Here is a 25,158-nt window from a genome sequence, read left to right on the forward strand (position 1 = left end):
ACGATATAAAGTTTCTTTATTTTCAAAATTTACTTGCCCTGTTCGTCTATTCAAATGGCCACTCCGGTGCTGGACTGAAACGCTGGCAAACTACAACGTTGAACGGCAAGGATCGGAAACCCCATTAACAAACCTATTTTCAAAAACAATGATAAAAGGGACTAGCAGATGCGGACTCCTCACGAGTATCTCTATCTTCATTACTGTACCCAATCTTTAAGCCAGTCGAACCTCAAATGTTGGACATCAACAATACACGAGATTTTCCTTTTCAGTAAAGTTCAAGTTCCTATACGCATGCCATCCGTTGGAAGACAAGATCTTTACAAATATCTGTGGAAGTCAGTTTCAATCGGTCTCTATGTGTTAAATGGGTCCATCCCTGTGTATAGGACTGTTTCAGAGTCCTTCCATAAGCCAAAAACCCTAGAGCACAACAATGAGGGCTTTAATGCACCGGAGCTATGGAGGAAGAAACAATCCGATTCACGAATTCAATGAGGTTTTTGCAGAGGGTCAGGTGCAGGGAGTAGCACCAGCACCCTAAAATCGTCCGAGTAATGCGGCCTACACGGCGTAAGAAGATTTGCCGGTTAGATTACAAGGCTAAACAGAGCTAGATACACAGAACCCGCTGCCGGAAGGTTTTATACATCATGTACTTCCTTTGCATTATCTTTTTTATAATCTCATAAAAGGTAATTTTTTATAGAGTATTCTATCATTACTATCATTGTGAATTTTCATTCCAACTTCATAAACAAAAACATTTTTTTAAGAAAAAACACAGGCATTCTCCTGTTATATACAAAAGACCATTCCATCATCTGACACTGGATACAAGTACCGATCTACACACAACTGATTATGTGTGCCAAAGAAAAAACAAAAGGTTAATGCAGGGTTTCACTACATTCTCAATTCATTTTCGACCTATTAGCTTGCTTCAGTAGATTGAATCTCAAGCTCCGCCCACCAAAGAAGAGATAGTTTAGGCGTTGCCCTATCAGGTCCCATTGCTGTAATTTCTCTTAATTGAGCTGTAACCTCTCTCATTGTCGGTCTCTGCTTGGGGTCAAGATGGACACAACATCTTATCACGTTCAATAATTTCTTGAGTTCCTCCTCTTGGAAGGATTTCAGAGTCGGATCCACCATTCCTTTAAGGGGCTGCTCCCCTCTGAAGTAAACTGATGCCCAGTCTATAAGTGAAATGTTGTCCACCGAGTATGGGAGTCTACCTGTTATCATCTCCAACAAAGTCAAACCAAATGTGTAAATATTATTCTCTAGATTGGAAGATAAAGTTTCAGGGATATCCATGGTGGTCGATCCCATGTTAGAAGCAGCTATATCATTCCATAGACCAAAATCTGAGATTTTGGCTGCATAATCTTCAGTCAGATAAACAACAGATGAGTTCAGATTCCAAAGGATCAAAGGCGGGCTGAGTTGGTGCATGTATTCAAGGCAGTATGCCATTCCCATTGCGATCCTCAGCCTTGTCCCCCAGTCCAAATGTTCTGATTCTTTTACTGCAAGATACCAACAAAATTCATATCAGGAAAAGTAATAGGAACCATAAATAGGCTCCACTAAGTCATGACCTAATTAATGATTAATAAAAGGGTCGGAGCTGGATATAGGATTATCTGCATAATTTATTTTTTAAGATAGAAACTTGCTTATCTTGCCCATATCTCTTGATTCATGCCAAGATGGTCTGCGATACTTCATATATTCTAAAAAGAGAAAAAGGTTAGTTTGAGTTGTATGGTTGGTGGATCTGTAACTGGTTGAACTTCAATATCTAGATCTGAATCATGACACTACAATTCTTTACGATAGGATCTAGTCATTTTACTTTATTTAATATATACATATACATATTTCTGGCAGGTTCGATGGTGAGACTATGTTATGGATGCATTCGTGGGAAAGACATACCGCCACCACCGGCAGCAGCAGTGAGGAGGACCCACACAGTAACTTATCTGGCCACGTCAGTTTATCTTGCCAGCTCTCCATTAGCTTACTTTATCCAGTTCTGTTCTTACTTATCTGTTAAAGATAGGAGTTAAGTTCTGTTCTTAGTAGGAGTCTGTTTTAGAAGTAGGAGTTTGATTTGAAGTTGGATTGCCCCGGCATAGCCGAATTGAATAAGGAGTCACCTCTTGTAATCTCCTATTTAAGGAGCTGTGAATTGGGAATAAAGGCATTCAGTTTTCCAGTTAAGAGAAGAGTGAAGAGAGTTCGGGTGATCTCTTGGACAAATCACCCATTCGGTTGCCACAGTTGGGTCTGCACGCAAGGGAAGGCGCAAGGGGAAGCTAGAGGTTCTCCCCGTGGACCCACAACAGACTATAGTATCAGATCTTCACCCACAAATAAATAATATTCTAATACTGCAAAGCTGATGCATAATCTTTTTTCTGAAAACTACACATGCTATTCTGGTAGGTTGAATTGATCAGCTCAGTTTGGAAAGGTATGTTTATAGAATCCTAATATTCTCAATGATACTCATTATTTCTTCTCAAAAGTCAAAATATAGGCTGATCCAGAAATTAACTGAAGTATGATCAAGGTACTGGATGGTTTCTTCATTAAGTTTAAGATGTTGCTACAGAAATATTGGGTCTAAGAGTAAGTTACTTACTGTGTAGATGCTCAAAAAGTGTTCCATTTGGTGCATACTCAAAAACCATCATTCTTGTAAAAGGTTCCTCTTCCTCACAATACCCAAGAAGGTTCACAAAATTCTTATGGTTCACTTTCGACATTGTGTCTATCTGGAATCATAATACAAGAAAATAGTTGGGAACTGTTGGAATAAATAATGGGCACATAAAAATGTTCATTGAAGTTTGTTTCATAATTACCTTCTTCCTGAACTGACATTCAAAATTCTTTGACCAATCCTTGGCAGATGTCAAGGCAATACTAATCACTGCTATTTCAACTCCACTGGACAGCGTTCCTTTGTACATTGTGCCTTCTGGTGAAGAATCTATAATATTACTAAAATCTTCACAAGCTGTTTCAAGCTCTGACCTCTTAAGCTTTGGCACACCTGAAATATGGAAACATCAGGAATATAGAACTACAAGCTAATTACAGCATAGAAGGAATATTTGCAGGAGCCTTAAGAGGATCTGAAAAACATGATCCCTTTCTTCTACTTTCCATTACTATTAAGGGAGGTTTAGATTCATTGTTCCATTGTTCTTGTCAAGGAATATAAATAGACCAAAATCATGTTGTCACAACCATCCAATCTATTAAGGTAAAATGGGGCATTAGAAACATAAATAGCTTTCCTTCAAAAATATCAAGGAATAGAAGGTTGTCACTGGTTGACTGGGTTCTTTCCTACCCAAGAATATTGCATGGTTGGGACCAATTAAATGATGGGTCTGACCACATAGCTTGTCTGTTATGCATCCAGGCATGCCTATTCTACTTTGCCCTTTGTTTAAACTGTGTCATTATATTGCTAAAATTATAAAACACACACAGTAATTCATTTACATGGAAAAAGTGAAGAATGACCTTCACCTGTTATAAATGCTTTCTGAAGCTGCCCGCTTAACCCTGTCGACCAAGGTTTGACTGTAACCACCTTATTTCTTCGACAATATAGAATTCCAATGACTAAAAGACAAAGGAAAAAGGCAGCTCCTGAAGCTCCCAACCAAATAAGAAATTTAGGATTTTCTGATGAAGACCACAGTTGCACATTATTGGCTGGTGGTGGTGCAGATGGAGATGGAGCTATGACTTTAGGAGAGGGCGATGGCAAAAGTGATGGAGAAGGTGATGGAGAAGGTGATCCCTTATTATCAACAGATGGTTCTTTTGTATGTTTCTTGTGTGGAATTGGACCTGTCAGCAGCCTCCTTTGAGCATAATGTCTAGCTTGGACAGAATTCCTACAAGACATAACAGTAGTTTGTATGATACCATGTTCTATTTCAGTTCCAGTGCAGAAGAGATCTTTTGAAAGAATACAAGATATGAAATGTTCTCATTTAATACATCTGGTACATGTGCAGGTCTTCTGAACCTACCACCCAATGGAAGCCAACAAAGAGAACTTGATCAAAATCTTATTGATCTAAGAATTTTTTGTTGGGCTATAATGTTCTTTATGATGAGTCAAAAGAGTGGTATGCTGATGTTACACTCATTCAATGGTTTCTCTCTAACTATTTTCCTTATAAAATGATTTCCAATGTATGATTCATGGGATTATGGTCTCAAACACCCAAAGTGCGGATGACAATAATTAGTAGTGAACTATCTACATAGCCCACTTCAAATGTATTAAGTGGAAGATCATACAGATTGATGGCACTCAAAATATAATCTTACCATGGAATAGTTCTTCTGTTGCAGGATATTCCTTGTGCAGCATTGCTCAGCAGGTTCTCATCTATTTGAAGTTCAGAAAGCATATTAAGCTCATGAAGTTCAGGAGTGGCACCTAGGAACTTGTTATTATCAAGGAGTCTGCAATATAAATAATAAGATTATATCAGCAAAAAGACATCATAAAAGAGGAGATTAACAGAAAGTTAGCTCGTCAACAGCTGCAACTCACAGGATAGACAGGGAAAGGTTATTGCCAAGGTTGGTTGGAAGTGTCCCGCTGAAGTTGTTATATCCCAAGTCCAACAACTCCAGCTCCTTCAATTCTCCAATCTCTTTAGGAACGATGCCAAAGAATGAATTATTGCGCAAAACACTGCAAAGAGCAAGAAGAATTGAAACAATTTATAGTATGGAAGACAAGGTTCTCAGATAATATAAAAGACAGATTTATAAAGTACTTTGAGGACCAGGTCTTTGACAAACATGTTCTTACATAGACTTTATGTGAATAAGTTTCCTGATTTCAGGTGACAACGTTCCTCTGAGGCAAAGATCTCTTAAATTCCTGCAAATAAAATAATTCTGACTTCAGCAACGGTAAAAACACAAACATGAGAAATAAATGTGTTGTTATTAAAGTTAGTACTAATTTTTAATTAATTGTTACTACTAGAACTTCTGTGGTTGTTTCTTTACTATTTTACTACCATCTCTTAGTTTACATGGACACAGGCACGGGATCTGACATGTTTTTGGGAGTGCAACTTGGTGAATCCCAAAAATGTAGGAATCATGGGCATGTCTCACATAAATAATGTTTTACTTGTATTAAGCATTTTGATTTCTAATATTATTTTTATAATTCGTAGATTTATATAAGTACAAGACACAAAAATGTAGGATCAAAAAACTGTTATGTATCATTCCGGGACCTCTCCGATATGCCCTTACAGTGGATGTATCGGGGTCTGACTGGTTCAGGGGGTGGAGGAGTCTCAAACTAGTCCCCTGAACTGGTTTTGAAAAAAATAAAAAAAATTGAAAAAAAAAGTTACCAAAATTGCCTGATATGCCCCTACCGGCATATCGGGTATATCGATATTATGAACCTTAAGTATAATAACTTAAGTTAACCTCGCAGCCTTTGCCTATTTACCCACATGGTACTACTTGTTTTTCATTAATTTCCTAATTTCAATGTTAACCGGAAAAGATCCAATAAACCGGTTGTTTATTCATCAACTGCTCAACCGTCCATTACTAATACAGACTCAAAAATTGAAGAACAATGGACCACGTATTGAACCAGGATAGATTAAATGCAAATTTTGCAATTTTATGAGCGACCCTATTACACATAATTGGGATTCCTGATGCATTATAGGCTGGTAAAATGGCATCTTAAGTCATATAAATATGGATTTGCAATGGCAATATGGACTGTTGGTTAGGAGTTAGGACACGTCCTTACTCCTTACTGCCATTGATACTACATGACTGCAAAATGCCTCATTAAACAATTAGAAAGCATGGTTCTGACATGGTTCTGAAACCAAATATTGCTGTTTTATGCAAGGTTTTCGAATTGCCATTGATTCGGATGGTCGGACCGTTTGGCCTGAAAATCATTCAGACTACCGGTTCTGTTTTATTCTAAATCTGATTTTTGGCTAAAACCGTCGAAAAAATTAATAATCCATTGATTCGGGCAGTCGAACCCGTTCAACAGTTTTGACTTTTTTATTTATAATTTATTTGTGAGAGTGAATCATTCGTTCGAACCAGATGATCGGACCATCAACCCAGAAAGCAGTGGCGAGAACGATTCTATTTCTGAATTGTTTTTTAAAACGTTGGTTTTATGAGAAAACACCGGACCATTGCATTGTCATTTTCTGAGAAAGCGCAATGAAGAAATGGAAATAGAACCAAACACCACCAAAATGTCCCATTGCTTTTCAGGATTAGCAACTGTACTCCTTCCAAATTGAGCTTAAATAACTTTTTAATGGGGAAATCTCAAATAAATTCCTGGAGGTCTGGCAATTTGTTCACGACTCTGTATTTTTCTCGGCACCCCCCACCACCAAAGAAGGAAAAAAACGAAGAAATGAAACATTGAAGAATGAAGAACGAGACTTCAGATTGCATGACCAAATTATATTTATTTATGCCAACTAATCAAATAATAACAGCAACTCCACCGGGTTTCTGCATTAATTTTCTGAAGCACTAGGCTCTATGTTACCATCATCAGTTACTGCGCAAACATGACTAGAGACCACCTAACAAAGTAACAATCTAGCGATTATTTTTTCAGGTTTCAACTCATGCGCTATGGACCTATGGTTTAATGGATCTTAAAGCTAAAGCTAGCAGAACATATACTTCGACTCTCTATCGTATTCCCAAATGTTGAAGAATAATTTACACTGTATGCAGCTGCTGTGTTTGGTTCGATAGAACACGAGAGAAACAGAATAAAGTTGAGGGGAAGTTCTTCAAAGGAATTTCACCAAAAAAATAAAATCATTCTGTTTCTGTTTCTCTCATATTACAGCTTCAAGTTGTACGAGGAAAAAGTCAAGCTAGAAAATTAAGGAAATAAGTGGAACAATATTCAGAATCCATTTATCGTATGAGTTAATGAAGATGTATGAATTTCCGACGCAAAACTCATGACCAGAGTCGAAAGAAACTGTTTAGTGGTTACCTGATTGCTACTAAGCTCAAATAGCTACAACCCAAACTTGAGATTTAAAAGAAAAAAGAAAATCATTCGAGCAGTATGCAGAACAATTAATAAGCACCATGGAGAAGATGCGCAAAACGAAATCTTCCAGTAATTATAGGATCCCAATTTAGAGGCAGAATCACTTACAGGACCACAACTTTTCCCTCCGAGCACTCGACGCCGAACCACAAACACGGGTCGTCGAGTCCGTCATCGTCGTTCCAATTCGACAGCGCTCCAAAAGGATCGCTCACCACATCTTCCCGAAATCGCAAAAGTGCCCACCCTGCATGCAAATTAATTGAGTAAAGCTCAGTCTTTCCAACCCCGCAACTGCAAAATCAAAAAGAATTGCTAAACCACATGCCTTCTGCGTTGAGACACCAACAGAAATCCGAATTTTGATACAACAATAGCATCGCTAAAGTCAACGCCATGCGAATCCTTAACTGATTGAATCTGCATTTTCCGTCCATCGGAATAAAAATTTGAACAAGGAAAGAAGCCTAAAATCCAACTAAATATTGATCAAACAATAGCTCAATTGCGAATAAGCTAAGTTTCGGATTTTGGAGGAAAATGGAGGGGAGGGGAGGGGAGGGGTGGAAGAAGCTCTTTCGCGTGTCTGCAAATTTTGCTGGACCAGTAGCGTTGAAATTTTGAAAACGCGTTTTGTTGGCTTTTTTTTTTTTTCTATATTACCGAAATGTACAACTAAAAAGAAAGAAAGTAAGGTCTTGTTTGTATAAATAAAGATAGAGAGGTTAAAAAAACAGTAGCGGCTTTCTGGTTTCTACCGCCGCCCCACCCTCACCACACACACACACAAAAAAAAAAAAAAAGAAGTGTAGTTAGTGAATTAGTGATTACTGACTGTGACTGAGTACACTGCTCAAAATTAAAAAACATAGACCCAGGTTACAAGTTAGGGGAGCGTCCCGTGAACGTAACGCCGATTTACGAAGCGTTCCGGTTCTGGCATAAGTGATACGTTGAGTTTCGGGTGCGATCAATGAGCAGATATCCGATCCATGAGTATTTTGGGTAGAAAACTAGAAACCCAATCCATGATTGTATTTGCTCAAACCAGTCTACAAACTGGGATAAACTTTGATAGACTATAGATAAAAGAGTGGTTTGACCCGCTAATCGGATGTTTCCTCTTTTAAAAACATTCTTCTTTCGGTATACGTGTCTATTGCCCCCCACCAACCCCCCCCCCCCAAAAAAAAAAAAATGAAGAGAAAGATGATGAAACCTCACCTCACCTCTTATGCGTTTTGATTTATCGCGATCTGGCTGCTCCTAGCTGGAGATGATTTGGCTTTCAGATGAACAGTGGATTGAACCTGCAAGGATATCAAAGATCCCGGAGGTGCTAACCTGGTGAGGTTGCTCCGATGCTTAAGTTAGTAAGCTAGTAGCGAGCTAAAATTGCTTGAAAGTAGAGAGCTTGAGATCAGGAAAATCACGCATACCTTGCACCCCGGGGGGTGGAGCCTTTATATAATGGAGTCCTCGCGGGTTTCGCAAAGTAGTTCTGGGATCCTCATCATGATGAGATCCGTTTCCATGATAATGGGAGATAGTGCCGCCAACTGATAGGGCTTATCGAGTCTGCCCGAATCGGTTGGGGGAGATAACACTGGCTGTTACGCGGTGTGATCTCGTGAAGTCTGGGAACCATCAGAGGGATTTTTGGGACCCTCACAGTGGCACGTCGGTATCCCCGAGCTGACGCCTTTAAGTCCTGAACTGGTGTGAATGCCGAAGTGCCTTGGCATCGAAGTGTTCTTGTTGCGATCTGGTACCGAGGCGATCTCATTTCGAGGTGACCTTGTCCCGAGGTCACTTTAGCCCAGGGTAGATGGGTACCTGAGACTGTTGTGATGTGGGCTAGTCACACTGAACTGTCATCTGTTAGTCAGGCCATGTCCACATGTCCCCCTGTTACGAGGTCAGGCCAAATCACCCTTCATCAATTGCCCCCCACTCCCCGAGTTAGGGGTCCAATCCTGGTGCGGGAGTTCATGATGTGACAAGTGGATTTGGCTCGAGGTCCAGGCCGCTTCATTGGATGAATCGTTGGTCGAACCAGTTTGGCTACTCAGCTCAACCAAGAATAACCCGGGTCGCGCCTGGTTTACGCACGGATGTCACGCGATCTACAAACTCCGCGAATGTCAAATAACACGCTAAACCGATTTCAACCTCGGGGGTCGCGCAACCGGTTTTCTTAGGAGCTGTCAGATCTCTTTGATCTTGACCGTTGATTCTTCGATACAGTGGCTATAAATAGGGGGACCCGAGACTCATTCTCTTTGCCATAAGTTCACTAGCCTTCGGTCTGAGGTCGCGTTCAAGCTCCTTAGCTCGGGTCTTTCTGTGTGGTATTCCTTTCTCAGTTCGGTCTTCCTCCTTGGTGAGTCTTCGCTAGCTCTCCTCTTCGATTTAGTTTCTTTTTCATGTCTAGTTTTAGTTTCGATAGTCTTCTAGATGAGGCTGAGGTGGGTGCCTTGGCCCAGGTCAATAGTCATACCGAAGTTACTTCGAGTATGGTCCATCGCCCTCCTGAGGTGCGAGAGGCCTATGGTAATCTGGCATCCCCCTCGCACCGAGGTTGGGTGCCGAACAACTTCGGCCCATCGACAATGACAACGGACAGGCTCTAGGCCTTGATAGCTCAGTACAACCTCCCGAACGACCTCATTTATAGTCTTTCGCTAGGCAACTTCCCCTGGGAACATGATCACAATGAGATCGTGATCTTTGAGGAGCAGCTCGTAGCTGGTCTTCGTCTTCCATTGCACCCCTTGATCGTAGAAGTCTTGAAGCTCTTTAACATTACTATAAACCAATTGCACCCGAACTCAATCCACAACGTAGTTGGGACCATCTTGCTTTTTTGTGACTATAACCTGCCCCTTGACCTTTATATCTTCTCTTTGATCCTGTCTATCAAGAAGAACGCCTCCTGTGTCCATCCCGAGCATAGGCATGGCCCTTCCCAACCCTTTGGAGGCCAGCCATTCAAGATCCCGGTGTCAGACTGGACCTGAAAACAAGGGAAGTGCTCCAACCTTGGGCGGAGCTTGACCTCAACTTCGCGAACTATGTGGTTGAAGACAAGCTCGTGCAGACTAGCCTGAGTCCTGTTAGGTCGTCTCTATTTGTGTTTCTACTTTATTTCTAATAACGTTGCTAACATTCTGCTTTTGTTGCAGCTTCCATGAAGCTCGCTGCAAATCAACTCTTTAGCCGGATGAAGGGGAAGAAGAAGCGAGCTGCCAAAAGAGCTTACGTCGAGTAACCGCAGGCTACCGTGCTTAAGTCTGAACCATCCCCCCAATGTGTAACCTCCGGTGATTAATCTGATCGAGGAGGAACCAGGGAGGCCTCCCTACCTCACGCACCCGAGGAGGCATCTTCGGAGCCTGCTCCTGCAACCGCCGCATCTTCGGGCAGTGAGGAAGCAGTTCAGAGCATCTTGACTCTGAAATATAGCCTTCTCAAGAGCAAAAGCGTGATGTATGCTGAGGAGGTCGCTTGCTGGGCCAAACTATTGGTCGCTCAGCTCGGAGCTTGAGTGGCTACTCACTGCATGGTGGTAAGTTTTGTCTTGACTTCTTCAATTCCGTGCTTAAGACTTTTCTAATACTAACTGTGGTTCTCTTGGCAGGTGAACTCCGTTGTGCACGCTCTGACATACCAATCCGAGTTACACTTGAAGCGGGCTCTTGCGGTCGAGTCCTCGTCTTGTGAAGCTCACGTTGAGCTGAATCTGGCCCATAACAATATCAACTAGCTGAAGAATGATGCCCGGGCTCAAAAGGAGCTCATTTCATTGCTAATGTCCAAGAAGGCAGCGCTAGAGCGGGAGGTGGAAAACCTCAAGGCTCATGTCAAGGAACGAACCGAGGTACTCCTTCAGGCAGTGGAAGAATCCAAAGCAAAGGCCGTCGAAGAGTACAAGAGCTCGAAGGAGTTCCAAGGAGTGCTAATGGAAACCGGGATGGAAGGTTACCGTATGGGCTTCAAGCTTAGTAGGTGGCTGACTAGGCGCGAGTTCCCACAGTTTGATCTAAGCGCTATCACCACCTCGAGGGTTACAAATGAAATGGCCATCGAAGCCGCCAAAGACCCAGACATTGAGGTAGAGACTGACGGCGAGTCACTTGACATCAGAGAGGCCGGTGATGACAAAAGGGTTGATCCTCCTACCGAGGCCTCGGTTGAGGGCGAAGAGCATTAAGTCTTCCTTGTAAATCCCGGGCCTACTAGCTCGGCTTAGAGTAGAGAATTTTCTCTTTTTTTTTCTTTTTTTTAGCGAGCTCTTCACATCAATGAAATACACTTTTTTTCCAAAAGTTGTGCAAATAATTCTCTAACTGGTTGAACTAACCAAATAAGTATAGGTTACCCCAAACTGTCGAGCTTCCGAGCTGGACTACAAATAGGGGTAACTTCACACGATGTACCCGAGGTGCGTGGACATCGTAGGGTACCTGACCTGTCTACGTGTGGGTTACTTGTTGAGGTTAGTTGTCCCTTTGCTGGGATTCAATTTTTTCATTGTATGCCGAGGTGGGTTAGACATCGTAGGGTTTATACTCGAGCTGTCTATACCTTAGTCATGAAATGAGTTGCCCATGCCGAAGAGGAGATTAGGTCGTGTCTGCCCATGCCGAGGAGGCGACTGGGATTTTTGAGGTGTCGAGGTCTTTTGTCAGCTCGACACCTTAACCCTTAGGCTTTGAGAGCGACTCACAGTCTGCTCTTGGTTTTGCCCATGCCGAAGAGGCGATTGGGACTTATCATAGCGCCGAGGTCTTTTATCAGCTCGGCACTTTAGTCCTTGGACTTCTGGGAGTGACTCGTAGTCCTCTCTCTAGTTCAGCAATCACAGGTAGTATCGCCTTAGGTTGCCGATGTTCCACGCTCGAGGTACTTGTTTTCCTTCTAAGGTTTTGAGCTCATATGTACCTTCCCCGAGTACCCGTCTCACTCGGTAGGGGCCTTCCCAGTTCGGTCCAAGCTTACGAACATCGACCTCAGGTACCATGACTTTCCTGAGGACCAGGTCGCCGACACGGAAGTTCCGTTTCTTGACCTGAGCGTTACAGTACCGAGCCAACCTTTGTTGGTAGGCTACAGTTTGAATGTACGCTAGGTCCCGTACTTCTTCCACCAGGTCGAGGTTGGTACGGAGCTCATCATTGTTTGTGTCTTCGTTGTATGCCTCCAAGCGTAATGTAGGCACCTCGATCTCAGTTGGGATTATCGCATCCATGCCATCGGTGAGGTTGAAGGGGGTTTCACCTGTGACGGTCTTAATGGTGGTTCAGTAAGCCCATAGTACACTGGGTAGCTTGTCTATCCATAGTCCCTTAGCTCGGGCTAAGCGGGTCTTTAGTCCATGGAGTATAGCTTTGTTCGTGACTTCTGCCTACCCTTTTGCCTGAGGGCGCACCAACTCTGGAACTTGATATCTTCGAATTGCTTACCATTGTCAGAAATAAGCACCCGAGGTAGCCCAAAACGACATACTATATTCCTCCAAAAGAAGTTTTGTATACTGAGGGCTGTGATTGTTGCTAGGGGTTCCGCCTTAACCAACTTCGTGAAGTAATCTACTGCTACTTCTAGGAATCTCCTTTGTCTTGTCGCTGGCAGGAATGGGCCAAGAATGTCGATTCCTCACTATGCGAAGGGCCACAGGCTGGTGAGATACTTCAGGTCGACAGCAGGTCGACGGTGGATGTTGGTGTGCCTTTGGCATTTATTGCACTTCTTGACAAGCTCGAGTGCGTTTGCCTTCATTGTGGGCTAGCAGTACCCTTGCCGGAGCGCTTTCTGGGCGAGAGCCCTGCCCCTCAAGTGTCCGCCACGCAGGCCTTCATGAGTGTCGCGGAGAACGAGCTCGGCATCTAAGGGTCGCAAGCAATGCAAGTAGGGGAGCGTAAAGGATATTCGGTACAGCCGTCCGTCTATCATGATATACTTGGTTGCCTGACGCTCTACCCTTCTGGCCGCGTTGCGATCTGCAGGGAGGGTCTCGTGAAGCAGGTAGCTCGCGAGTGGGTCAATCCAACTCGGCTCTACTTGTGCAACAGGAGCGACCTCTTCTGCCCCCTCAAGAATGCTGAGTCGAGGTAGGTTCTCTATATACATGTTCTTCATGGTGTTGCTGCTCGTGTTGGCTAACCGGGACAAGGCATTGGCTCAGCGTTCTCGGACCTTGGCTAGATAAGCAGCCATGGTGGGGTTGCGAGCTTCATAATCACTGGTGACCTGGTTGACCACGACTTGGGAATCACTATAGATGACGATGTGTTTTGCTTGTACTTCATTCGCTAGAGTGAGCCCGACTATCAGTGCTTTGTACTCCACTTCGTTATTAGATGCTACGAACTCAAACCGAAGTGCGTACTCCAGCTTCACCTTGTTTGGACCGTACAGAATAATGCCGGCTCTGCTTCCTTGTTGATTAGATGAGCCATCTACATGGAGGATCCAGGGCTTCTCGTCCCAAGTCAGCCTTGCTCTAACCGGGACTGGTGCCGCACTGGTTGAAGCTTCCTCTCTGTGCTCGAGCTCGATCAATTCTGGGACTACGGTGCTGAAGGTACATTCTGCAGCGAAATCGGCCAAGGCTTGGGCCTTAATCGCCGTCTAAGGCTCGTACTGGATGTCATACTCGCTGAGTTAGATGGCCCACTTCGTTAGTCTGCCAGATACCTCAAGCTTGAGTAGGATTTGCCTCAGAAGTTTGTTGGTGAGGACGACGCCGATGTGGGCTTGGAAGTACGGATGAAGCTTCTGAGTTGCTATGACCAACGGGTACGCCAGTTTCTTGATCTCCGGGTACCTTGTTTTGGCATCCTGCAAAACTTTGTTGACATAGTAGATAGGTCCTTGGACCCGATCTACTTCCTTTATCAGTTCCGAGCTGAGTACCTCATCACTCGCGGAGAGGTACAACTTTAAAGCGTCTCCCTCCTCGGGTCGGGTCTGCACCGGGATGCTAGCTAGGTAATTTTTTAGCTCGTCGAAGGCGAGCTGACACTCTTCGATCCATTCAAAGTCTTTACTTTTCTTAATTGCCTTGAAAAAAGGCAAGCAACGATTTGCTGATTTAGACATGAAGCGGCACAGAATGGCTATACGACCATTCAACCTCTAAACCTCCTTCAATTTACGGGGTGGCCTCATATCTAGGATGGCCTTGTTAGGATTTACCCGATGTGACAACGGAGACACACTTGTTAGGATTTAGTTTCATATTATACTTGCGCAAAATTTCAAAAACACATTGTAAATCATTTATTAAACATTTTGAAAACTGGGTCTTAACAACCATATCATCTACATAGCACTCAACCTTATTTCCGATCAACGACCCAAAGATTCTGTTTACAAGTCTTTGGAAGGTCACCCCGGCATTTTTTAGCCCAAAGGGCATGGCCTTGTAACAATACAGTCCTAGTTTGGTTATGAATGCCATTTTTTCTTCGTTGACAGGGTCCATCCTGATCTGGTTGTATCCTGAGTATGCATCCAGGAAACTCAGCAACTCGTGCCCTGAGGTCGTGTCCACTAGACGATCGATCTTAGGGAGTGGGAAGCAATCCTTCGGGCAAGCTCAATTCTGGTCAGTATAATCAATGCACATGCGTCATTTACCGTTGGCCTTTTTTACCAAAACTGGGTTGGCTACCCAGCTCGGGTAATAGACCTCCCTGATGAAATCGACTACAAGGAGCTTCTCGATATCCTTGTTAACTATACTCTAGCGCGCTCCGGGGCGAGGTTGTGTTTTTTTCTATCTAAATGCCCTGACTAAAGGATCAGTGTTCAACTTGTGAGTTATGATTCTAGGATCTATTCCGGGCATCTTTGTCGCGGACCATGCAAATACATCTAAATTTTCAATTAAAAAACTTACCAGCTGAGAACAGAGTGGTTCCTCGATCGATGCACCAATTTGGAGAGTTCTGGCTGGATCTTCTCTTGAGACCGGGACATTGACCGTCTCTTCAGTTGGCGTACCTCATTCCTCAGGATACTCCATAGGTCACTCAAGCTCGATATCAGCCGGCGATATAGCACTTGCGAGACTCGAGCTGGTCGCCTCGCACTACCCCTACTTCAAAGTCCTTAGGGAACTTCGTTGCCCAGTAGTAGGTGGAAACCACTACGCGAAGTGCGTGGATAATTGGCCGACCTACTATGGCGTTATACGGGAAGGAGTTGCGACCATCAGGTATGTATGCTCGAACCTCGCGATGTTGAGCCATGTGCCGACCTCTACGGGTATTGAGACTCGCCCTAACGGTCTGACCTCTTCTCCGCTGAAGCCCACCAAGGGTTTATCTGTTGGCTTGAGATCGCCTTCCTGGAGCTAGAGCTTGTCGAAGGGATCCTTGAATAGGATGTCAGCTGAACTGCCTGACTTGACCAGGACTCGCTTCACCTCGAAGTCATTGATCCTCATCTTTATGACCAGGGTATCGTCATGGGGATACTGAACCCCGCGCGCATCATCCTATGTGAACAATATAGGGTCTTCGAGCCTAGGTCGCTTTGGTGGATTCTACTCCTCATGTTCTAATTCGCAAACCGAGGCTTTCCCTACTGCTGAGGTGCACCCCGCAACGATGGACCCACCAGTAATCATATTGATTAATCTGTGGATCGGTATCTCTTCCGGCAACTGTCACTGAGGCTGCTCACTCTGTCTGTTACTGGACTCGGGAGCATTTCTCCTTTGCTCCCCCTGCCGTTCTGTCTGATTTTTATTTTCTTTTTGTACAAGATTTTCAAGTATCCGCAATGGATGAGTTCTTCAATCTCGTCGCGGAGATTTCTACAATTCTCGGTACTATGACCGTGATCTTTATGGAAATGACAATATACATTTTTGTTTCTAGTGGTGGGATCTCTCCTCAACCGAGGTGGCCACTTCACATAGGAGGCGTCCTTGATCGCCATGAGAATTTCTCCCCGCTTCGCGTTGAGGTGGGTGTAGCTAATCCTTTCAATTGGAGGAGTTTGGGAATGCCGATCTGACTTATTTCCTTCCCCGGTTGGGGACTTGCTTTTCCTTCGTTTGTTGCCACAATTGTTCGGGTTGTCATCTTCTCTTTTTCTCTTCTCTGCTGGGGCTTCATTCTTCTGGTTCATCTCCTCTTCGGTCCCGATGAAATGATCGGCAAGCTTGAGGAATTCAGTGATGTCTTTGGGCTTGTTTTCCACTACGTGCCACTTGAATTCCCTGTGGATAATACCCTTATTTGCTTTCGTGAGTCTTACAGCGGGATCCAGGTCAGGAATCTACAAACAGGTGTTGTTGAAGCGTTTGATGTAGTTTTGGATTGACTCCCCTTCTCTCTGGTCTATGATGAGGAGGCTTTCTTGTGACTTCGAGCACTTCTTGCTGGTGATGAAGTGCGAGGTGAACATCTGTACAAACTGTGCCCAACTCTTGATCGTCCCTAGCGCAAGGTTCCTGTACCATGTGCGAGCTACTCCTTTGAAGGTCGTAGAGAAGGCAACACACATGCAGGATTCGTCAACCCCAGCTAGGTGCATCTGGGACTGGAACGAGTCTACATGATCATTTGGGTCGAACGACCCATCATACTTATCCAGTGGAGGCACTTTGAAGTCCTTCGGCACCGGGGTCGCCAGAAGATTGGAGGACAAAGGAGATGACCTAGAGAGGAGGGGAGTGGTCTTTGTGGCTTCCGAGCTTGCCTCCTCTTTACCTTTAGGCTATTCGGACTGACTAGGTCCAGCGAGCTGGCTTGGAATTAGAGTTCGGTGTGCCTTAGGATGCTGCCTTTGCTGCTTCTTGACTGGCTCCGCGTTGGTGCTACTGACCTCAGTGTTGTCGGGCAATGTCCTGGCATGGAGTGGTTCGGACTGCTGACGCTAGTTGCTATGAACAGAGGGGCCTCGCCGGGAGTCCATGGCCAGAACCCCGAACCGGTTCCCTGCCAGTGAACCTTCCTCTTGTGAGGGCCGAGGTGAAGTAGCTCTTGCGGGCTAAGTGTCTTCTGACCTGTTCAGTTGTTGCGAGGCAGGAGGAGTAACTTGCCTTTCCCTCTTGCCGCGAGACGAGACCTGGCTTCCAAGAGGATTTTGAATCTGGGGAGTCTCTCCCCGGTGAGGAGGGCGAGTGTTCTAACGACGAGACTTGTTCTATTGTGCTGCCGAATGCCGAGGTGGAATCGGCTGTTGATTCTGCTACACCGGTGGGAACTACTGCTGGTAGATGTGGTGCAAGACCTGTTGCTGGTAATGTTGAAATTGTTGGACCTATTGCATTTGGGCTTGAATAGCCTGCATGTAGTGTACCAGGTCATCGAGCTGATGGTGTCCGACTCCAGGGGAACCACAGATGGTTCAGCAAAAGTTGTGCCCACTACAAGAGGAAGTGAGGCGTTCACTAGCACAGTTTCTTGAGGCACAGTCAACGTTGGGACCCATCCGCGGAGAGCGGTACAACAAACTGATCGATGCACACAGTTGGAATCTAAGGTTGCCCCTCGGAGACATTCATTTCACCATTCTGTCCTACGTTGCTGGAGGATGCCATTGATTATGAGTTTTCGATTTTTGGTGGAAAGAGGCTTCTCGTAGTGCTTCCCACAGATGGCGCCAATTGATTTAGCGTGATCTGGCTACTCTCACCTGGAGGTGATTTGGCTTCTAGACGGACGACGGACTGAACCTGCAAGGATATCAGAGAACCTGGAGGTGCTAACCCGGCAAGGTCGCTCCGATGCTTAAGTTAGTATGCTAGTAGCAAGCTAAAATTGCTTGAACGTAGAGAGCTTGAGAGTAGGAAAATCACGCATACCTTGCACCCCCGGGGGGTGGAGCCTTTATATAATGGAGTCCTCGCGGGTTTCGCGAAGTAGTTTTGGGATCCTCGTCATGATGAGATCTGTTTCCGTGATAATGGGAGATAGTGTCGCCAACTGATAAGGGTTAATCGAGTCCGCTCGAATTAGTCAGGGGAGATAACACTAGCTGTTACGCGGTGTGATCCCGTGAAATCCGAGAACCCTCGGAGGGATTTTCAGGACCCTCATAGTGGCACGTCGGTATCCCCGAGCTGACGCCTTTAAATCCCGAACTGGAGTGAATGTTGAAGTGCATTAGCATCTGTAAAGAGACTGGGCTGAATGGGCCCTAACATCCTCTCTTGTAATATCTTTTATTTTATGTTGATGGGCCACACTTAATGGGTCTGTTATTTATTCTTGTTTTATTTTTCTTTATGTAACTGCCAAGCTGGCCGCCCACTTAAGGGCATTCTTGTCATCATCAAATTTTTAGATCTTAATAAAATAGGGTTAGAGGAGAATGTAGAATTATTCGGCTCCTTCTCTTACCTCTTCTCTTCGCCATCTTCTTCTCTTGCACAGTTATTCAGACCTGTTTTATTCTGCTAATCACTAAGTTTAATCTTGATATTAAAGGACTGATTTACATCTTGGTATCAGAGCGGGTTTAGTTCCTCTTCCTTTTTTTTCTTCATTCCTGTACACTCTAAAATCAAAAGAGTGTATGGAGAGATAGGTTCTCTATAGTATAGAAATCACTTGCCTAGTTGGTAGAAGGGTTTGGAGAGTTTAGTTCTTGCTAGATTTTGCCAAGAAGTGATGTTGTTCTGCTGCTGCCCGAAACCCTAGTCAACTAGAGATTTTCGAGGTTACCAGGAAAGGTGCAGCTCGGGTGTGGCACTCTGTGCTTGGAAGGTGTCGTGTGACTGCGAAAGGAGGGCAGTTCAGGTTTGGAAGAGCACCCGAGTTCTGGTTTGACTTCAAGTAAGTTTACATAGTCAAAATTTCTGTTCTTTGATTTTCATTTGATTAATGGAGACATACGGAAGTGAGTTCAAGTAGGTGTCAGTTTCTGGACCTGCCTCAGTAGATTCCATTTTGATCGGTGTTAATACAATTAAGCTAGATGGGATGAACTATCTTGCTTGGGCACAGTCTATAAAAATCTATGTTTGTAGTAAAGGAAAATTTAGGTATCTCACAGGTAGTAAGGTGAAACTCGAAGAGACGGATCGTGAATTTGAAAAATGGATGCAAGAGAACTATACTGTTATAGGATGGTTAGTTAAATCTATGCAGCCCCATATAAGCCAACATTATCCTCTTTCCATCCCTTGTGAGTCCGATCATGGGGTGTTCACCTCTTCCACTGGACCTACCTCTGATATCCCTGCTCCTCCTCCTCCTTCTGCTCCTGCTCTCCAAAGGTGGCACCAAAGGCAGAGATTTAGACATGTGTAGGTTGTTTCCACTCCTTCAGAAGAGCATTTTGCCACTCCCATCATTCCTGAAGAAACAGGTCAGCCCTCTACTGACCCATCTCTGACTGTCCCAGACCTTGACCTTCCTATTGCTTTTCGCAAGGGCAAGCGAAAGTGTATAACCCACTGTATCTCCAAACACTTATCTTACAACCTTCTCTCCCCTTTCTACTACTCATTTCTTGCATCTATTTCTTCCCATATGATACCCAGGTCTGTACTGGAAGCATTATCTCAAGCTGAATGGAGGGATGCTATGATGACTGAACTTGATACATTACATAAGAACCATACCTGGGATATTGTGGACTTGCTGGAAGGGAAGGAACCATTGGGTTGTAAATGGGTGTTTACCATTAAGTATCACTTTGATGGCTCTGTTGAGAGGTTCAAGGCTCGGTTGGTTGCTAAGGGTTACACCAAAATGTATGACATTGATTATCTTGAGACATTTGCTCCTATAGCTAAGATGACTTCAATCATGGTTTTAGTTTCTCTAGCAGTTACTTTTGACTAGCCCCTACACCAATTTGACGTTAAAAATGCCTTCTTGAATGGAGACCTGCATGAAGAGGTCTATATGTCTTTACCTCCAGGAGTGTATGCAAAAAAAATGAAAGGCAAGGTGTGTAAACTACACGAATCTATTTATGGTTTCAAACAATCTCCTTGGGCTTGGTTTGAGAGATTTCGGGCTGCTCTTGTCTCCTTTGGCTACACTCAAACACAATTTGATCATGCATTGTTCTTGAAGAGAAATGACTCTCTGGTGACCTTCTTGATTGTTTATGTTGATGACATTGTGGTCACGGGTAATGACATTGAAGAGGCCGGTAAACTAAAAGGATTTCTCAACTCTGAATTTAAAATCATAGACTTGGGAGATCTTCGGTATTTCTTGGGCATTGAAGTTGCTCGGTCTAAGGATGGTATCTTTATATTTTAGAGCAAAAATGTTCTTGATCTTCTTGCTAAAACTGGTAAACTTGGAGCTAAACTTATCTCCACTCCCATTGATCCTAATCATAAGCTTTCTGCCACAGATGGTGAACATTTGTTTGATAAGGGAGTGTTTCAGAGACTGCTTAGGAAGTTGTTATACCTTTGCATGACTCGGCCAGATATTTTCTATGAAGTAAGTGTTATTAGTCAGTTTATGCATTCTCCTAGAGATACTCATCTAGCTGCTGCAGAAAGGGTTATATGCTACTTGAAAGGTACTTCAGGGAAATGTATTCTATTTGCTAAGCATGGTCACATGAAATTGGAAGCCTTTACTGATGCAAATTGGGCAGGATGTATTGATGATAGAAGGTCCACCTCTGGTTATTGTGCTCTAGTTGCTGGGAATATTGTGTCTTGGAGGAGTAAGAAACAATCAGTATTAGCTAGATCCTCAGCTGAAGTAGAATACATGGCAATGACTCATGGTGTGTCTGAATTACTATGGCTACGATCCCTTCTAGAGGAATTGAGGGTGGACTACGAGAAACCAATGATGCTCTATTGTGACAACCAAGCTGCTATCAACATTGCACATAATCCTGTTCAACATGATAGAACTAAGCACATTGAGGTTGATAGGCATTTCATAAGGGAAAGAGTCTCTTTAAGAGAAGTTTGTTTACAATTCATCACATCAGAAGAGCAACTGATTGATATCTTGACCAAGGGAGTTCCAAGGGGGAAATTGACACACTATATAAGCAAGCTGGGCATGATTGACATCTATGCTCAGCTTGAGGGGGAGTGTAAAGAGATTGGGCTGAATGGACCACACTTAATGGGCCTGTTATTTATTCTTGTTTTATTTTTCTTTATGTAACTGCCAAGCTAGCCGCCCACTTAAGGGCATTCTTGTCATCATCAAAGTTTTAGATCTTAATAAAATAGAGTTAAAGGAGAATGGAGAATTATTCGACTCCATTTCTCTTACCTCTTCTCTTCGCCATCTTCTTCTCTTGTAAAGTTATTCAGACCTGTTTTATTCTGTTAATCACTAAGTTTAATTTTGATATTAAAGGGCTGATTTACATTTGCATCGAAGTGTTCTTGTTGCGATCTGGTACTGAGGCGATCTCATTTTGGAGTGGCCTTGTGTCAAGGTCACTTTAGCCCGGGGTAGATGGATACCCGAGATTTTTGTGCTACGGGCTGGTCACGCTGAGCTATCATCTGTTAGTCAAGCCGTGTCCACGTGTCCCCCTGTTACGAGGTCAGGCCAAATCACCATTCATCACATTTCTATACCCGTTTCCAGTCTCTACTTTCTAGTTTCTTCTACCTTGGAAGTTGGAAGCTCAAAGAGTCGATACCCTCTCTGGCTTCCCTCACGTGGTCAGATCCCCAAAATCTGCAAGGGAATTCAAATATCTTTATTCATCGTTCTCTTCCCACCCCCTCCTCAATCCTTACCATTTCAACAATGGAGGATTGGGTTTATTTGAGAGGATTGAGTTGAAGATTCAATTAAGTTGGTTTAGCTGCTGAGATTGTATTTATTTTAAATTAAGGTTTTTAAAACCAGATTGGATAGGGAATCGTTCCGGTTTGGTTTTTGGGTTGAATGGTCCAATTATTCGGTCCGAATAAATGACTTGCTCTGACAAAAAAAATTAAAAAAAATCAAAAAGCAAAAAAGGCCAAAAAGGCCAAAATCTGTTGTCTGGATTGATGGTTCAACAATGTGACCACCTAGATCAACAGTTCACTAACTAAATCAACAATTTTTGGCCAAAAAGCGATTTTGAGGATAAAAAAGGAAGGAATCGATCATATGACCAGTTCTTGATTTTTCCAGTGTGACCCTCTGGTCCAATCTGGTTTTGTAAACGTTGTTTTAAACTGCTGAGTTTGTATTTCTTGTGATTATGGTGATAGAACAAGTTGGATACGCCTTAATAAAATATAGGTACATCAACATTTGTAATCAATCCAAGTTATCACATCAATTGATTTCTTTTTATTTTAAGTGTCGATATGTTTACAATATTGAAATTATACAATATAGATTTTTTTCTATGTCTGGGAGGGTTGAAATGCAGCGACTTCTGTATACATTACATATTCACACTCTTTTCAGATGAAGCCTTAAGACAGTTTGAAAACAGTATAAAATAAATATATATATATATATATATATAGATAGATAGATAGATAGAATGTAAAACCTTATATTATATATTATTTTATATGTATGTATATATTATATTATATATATATATATATATTTATATTTTTCTTAAATTGAGCCTAAATTACATGCTTGATGAAAAGTCCAAACAGCCAAAATTGGCTGCCCATCCGTAGAGGAGGGTGGTCCATTTCAACCTCTTTAAATAAATTATTTTAGAATGCTTCAAAGTGCTGAAGCAGTTTAGTTACGTTGAATCTTCAGCACAACCCCCCAAATGGGCCCTTGTTCGAAAAGATTGAAGGAGATAAGTTGGAATGTGCTGATAAGTGATAACAAGATTGTGTGCAAGCGCTGTCACGATTGAATATTGAATGAATAACCTATTATACACAGCCAGCCTTGTTAACAGTAGACGTCCGATTTGACCCATTCAAATGACTGACGATTTGAGCTCTATAAATTTTTATTTTTTCACCAAACATGTATAGCTTTTAAGCTATCGATATCGAAAAGCCAAAGGGGTAATAAAACTCGTTAACTTGTTACAATAATCGTTAACCACAAGCCTTTGGAGTTTTGGACTGCATATGTATTCTCTCAAGCCGAAACACAGCATAATATTTGATTATTATCAAATTATTAATAAAAAATAACAAGTGGGGCCAGCATTTAGATTATCAAAATCCACGGGCGCTTGCTTAAGAAAACAAAGCTTGGCGTAACGAAGAAGCATTTAATTATTTACCAAAAAATAAAAAATAATGGTAACGAGTCATGACAAATACGAATCGTAATGAAGGTGAGTGAGCTCATTTCAATTCATTTTAAGGGCGGCAATGGTACTTGGTAGGATGGATGGTACCTGGCTACCTGCTACAAGCCAAGGCAGGTCATAGGTGGCCCGGACAACTGAAAATCCCAAAACACGGCGGAACCCAATTTCCTGTTTATTATTGCTTGTTTGGATTATGGTTATGATGGACGATTGTTGATGTTTAAAAATTACTACATTTTCAATTGTTTCTTTTTTCTTTTCTTTATTATATTATATATTTGGTTTGGGTAGGTGGAGAAAATTTCGTTTTGCTTACTAGGGTTGGGTGATCAGATCAGATTAATGTGGTTGTCCAGGTCCGGAGGTGAATAGGTCCATTGCTGCGCGGCTGAATTAGCTTACATTACCAGCCATATTTGATTATTTTCCCTGCTGAAAAAGCAAAAGAGGTTGCACACCAATGACTAGCGACCCATGACCAATAACCGGGTCTACTTCTATTTGTAACTAACCACTACCACTACCATCATTTCTTAAACAACCACTACCGGTTAGACCAAAATATGGTTCGCGGTTTGAGTCCGGATCCGCCACTCTTAACTTGCATTTCCTTCCCTTTCTGGTCCGCTACAATAAATAAACAAATAATCCATTTCTGACATTTTAGTTTCAGAATTTTCCTCATTATTATTTATATGTGAAATGTAGTTGTTGGGATATCAAATTCAAATGTCAAGAAACTAATTCTTACATCTAGATTGTTTTCCTTTGTTTTCATTTATTTTTAAATTCCCATATCAACAAATATATACACGAATGGTGCTTTTCTTTTGAAAAGTAAAGATTGTTTTATTTTGATTCTTTTCAAAAACATCAAAATAAAATTTCAAAATTGTAATATAAACACAGTTTGGAAAGAATATAAATATAAATTTGTAGAGTACAAAATCTTGTATTTACAGTATAAGCACAGTTTTGTACAAAAACCTTAGCTATGGTAGCACGAATTCATTGGAATGCAAGAGCATACTCATCCAACACGTTAAGGACAATTATAGAGCTTCAGAATCACCTTCGACCACAATATTTCCAGACTGGGCCAATTGAATACCCTTGAGACAAGCCATCGTTTTAAGACAATTACAACGGGTTATACAACCAATCACAAGTGATCACATCTTAAGGAGGTGTTTGGAATCAATGATATTTTTTAAGCGACATTTTAAGCATGTTATCTTCTCAGATTTTTTATATGGTACCATTGTTGTTGCTGTCATATAGACATTTTTCAATGTCATGTGAACATTATGTTGCTATCAATAGTAGAAAAAATGGAAAAAACATAAAAAAAAATGGCATTTTCTCAAATTATACCTTTCTTGATTTCCATTTTCAAAGCATGGTCTGAGAAAACATTTTTTAGAAAAATGACTAATCAAACAGTAATGTTTTTTCAAAAAAACAGATTTCTGATGTGACACTAATGTGGCTACCTTTTCTGACGAAACAGCATTGAGTTGATGAGATCCATATTCTTTTAATTCTTTAGCCTTACACGTCTTTTGAAAATAGAGGTGCAAATAAGGTCAATCTTGATCTGATCCGAATCCAGATTCAATCTTGTTTCGTTGAATTTGAATATCCTTCGTCTTTGGAACAGATCAAACAATAGGATTTGATTGAACATTGGATTTGGTTTGGATCGTCCCTTATCCAAATCAAAAGAATCTGATCCGAATCATACCATATATAATTGTGCATTTTTTATATTATTTTTTATAAAAAAATATGATAAAAATAATTTG

At 42.4% G+C, this 25,158-nt stretch overlaps 1 protein-coding gene and 1 long non-coding RNA gene across 2 annotated transcripts; one reads left to right on the top strand and one right to left on the bottom strand.

Annotated features, from left to right (window-relative positions):
- Nucleotides 1–35: 35 nt before the first annotated feature.
- On the top strand, nucleotides 36–3,806 carry LOC148870436 (uncharacterized). The gene is made up of 2 exons (XR_016107524.1): nucleotides 36–658; nucleotides 1,900–3,806. It is a non-coding gene; the product is annotated as an uncharacterized LOC148870436 (long non-coding RNA).
- Nucleotides 649–7,777, bottom strand: LOC148870437 (inactive receptor-like serine/threonine-protein kinase At2g40270). The gene is made up of 9 exons (XM_088971207.1): nucleotides 7,476–7,777; nucleotides 7,256–7,394; nucleotides 4,868–4,939; nucleotides 4,604–4,747; nucleotides 4,375–4,512; nucleotides 3,559–3,932; nucleotides 2,883–3,073; nucleotides 2,660–2,792; nucleotides 649–1,535 (listed from the first exon to the last, which is right to left on the bottom strand). Exons 1-9 carry the CDS (start codon nucleotides 7,582–7,584, stop codon nucleotides 937–939), a joined length of 1,899 nt encoding a protein of 632 aa, XP_088827333.1. The 5' UTR covers nucleotides 7,585–7,777; the 3' UTR covers nucleotides 649–936.
- Nucleotides 7,778–25,158: the final 17,381 nt, after the last annotated feature.

The sequence above is a fragment of the Nelumbo lutea genome, chromosome 2 (genome assembly GCF_056320005.1).
Source record: "Nelumbo lutea isolate HS-2025 chromosome 2, American lotus-T2T, whole genome shotgun sequence".
Lineage (NCBI taxonomy): Eukaryota > Viridiplantae > Streptophyta > Magnoliopsida > Proteales > Nelumbonaceae > Nelumbo > Nelumbo lutea.

Coding starts and splice junctions, on each gene's coding strand:
- LOC148870437 (XM_088971207.1), bottom strand. CDS start 7,584: ATGGACGGAAAATGCAGATTCAATCAGTTAAGGATTCGCATGGCGTTG. Junction 4,940..7,255: donor GAGGGAAAAGTTGTGGTCCT/GTAAGTGATTCT, acceptor TTTTATTTGCAG/GAATTTAAGAGATCTTTGCC. Junction 4,513..4,603: donor AACCTTTCCCTGTCTATCCT/GTGAGTTGCAGC, acceptor TTTATATTGCAG/ACTCCTTGATAATAACAAGT.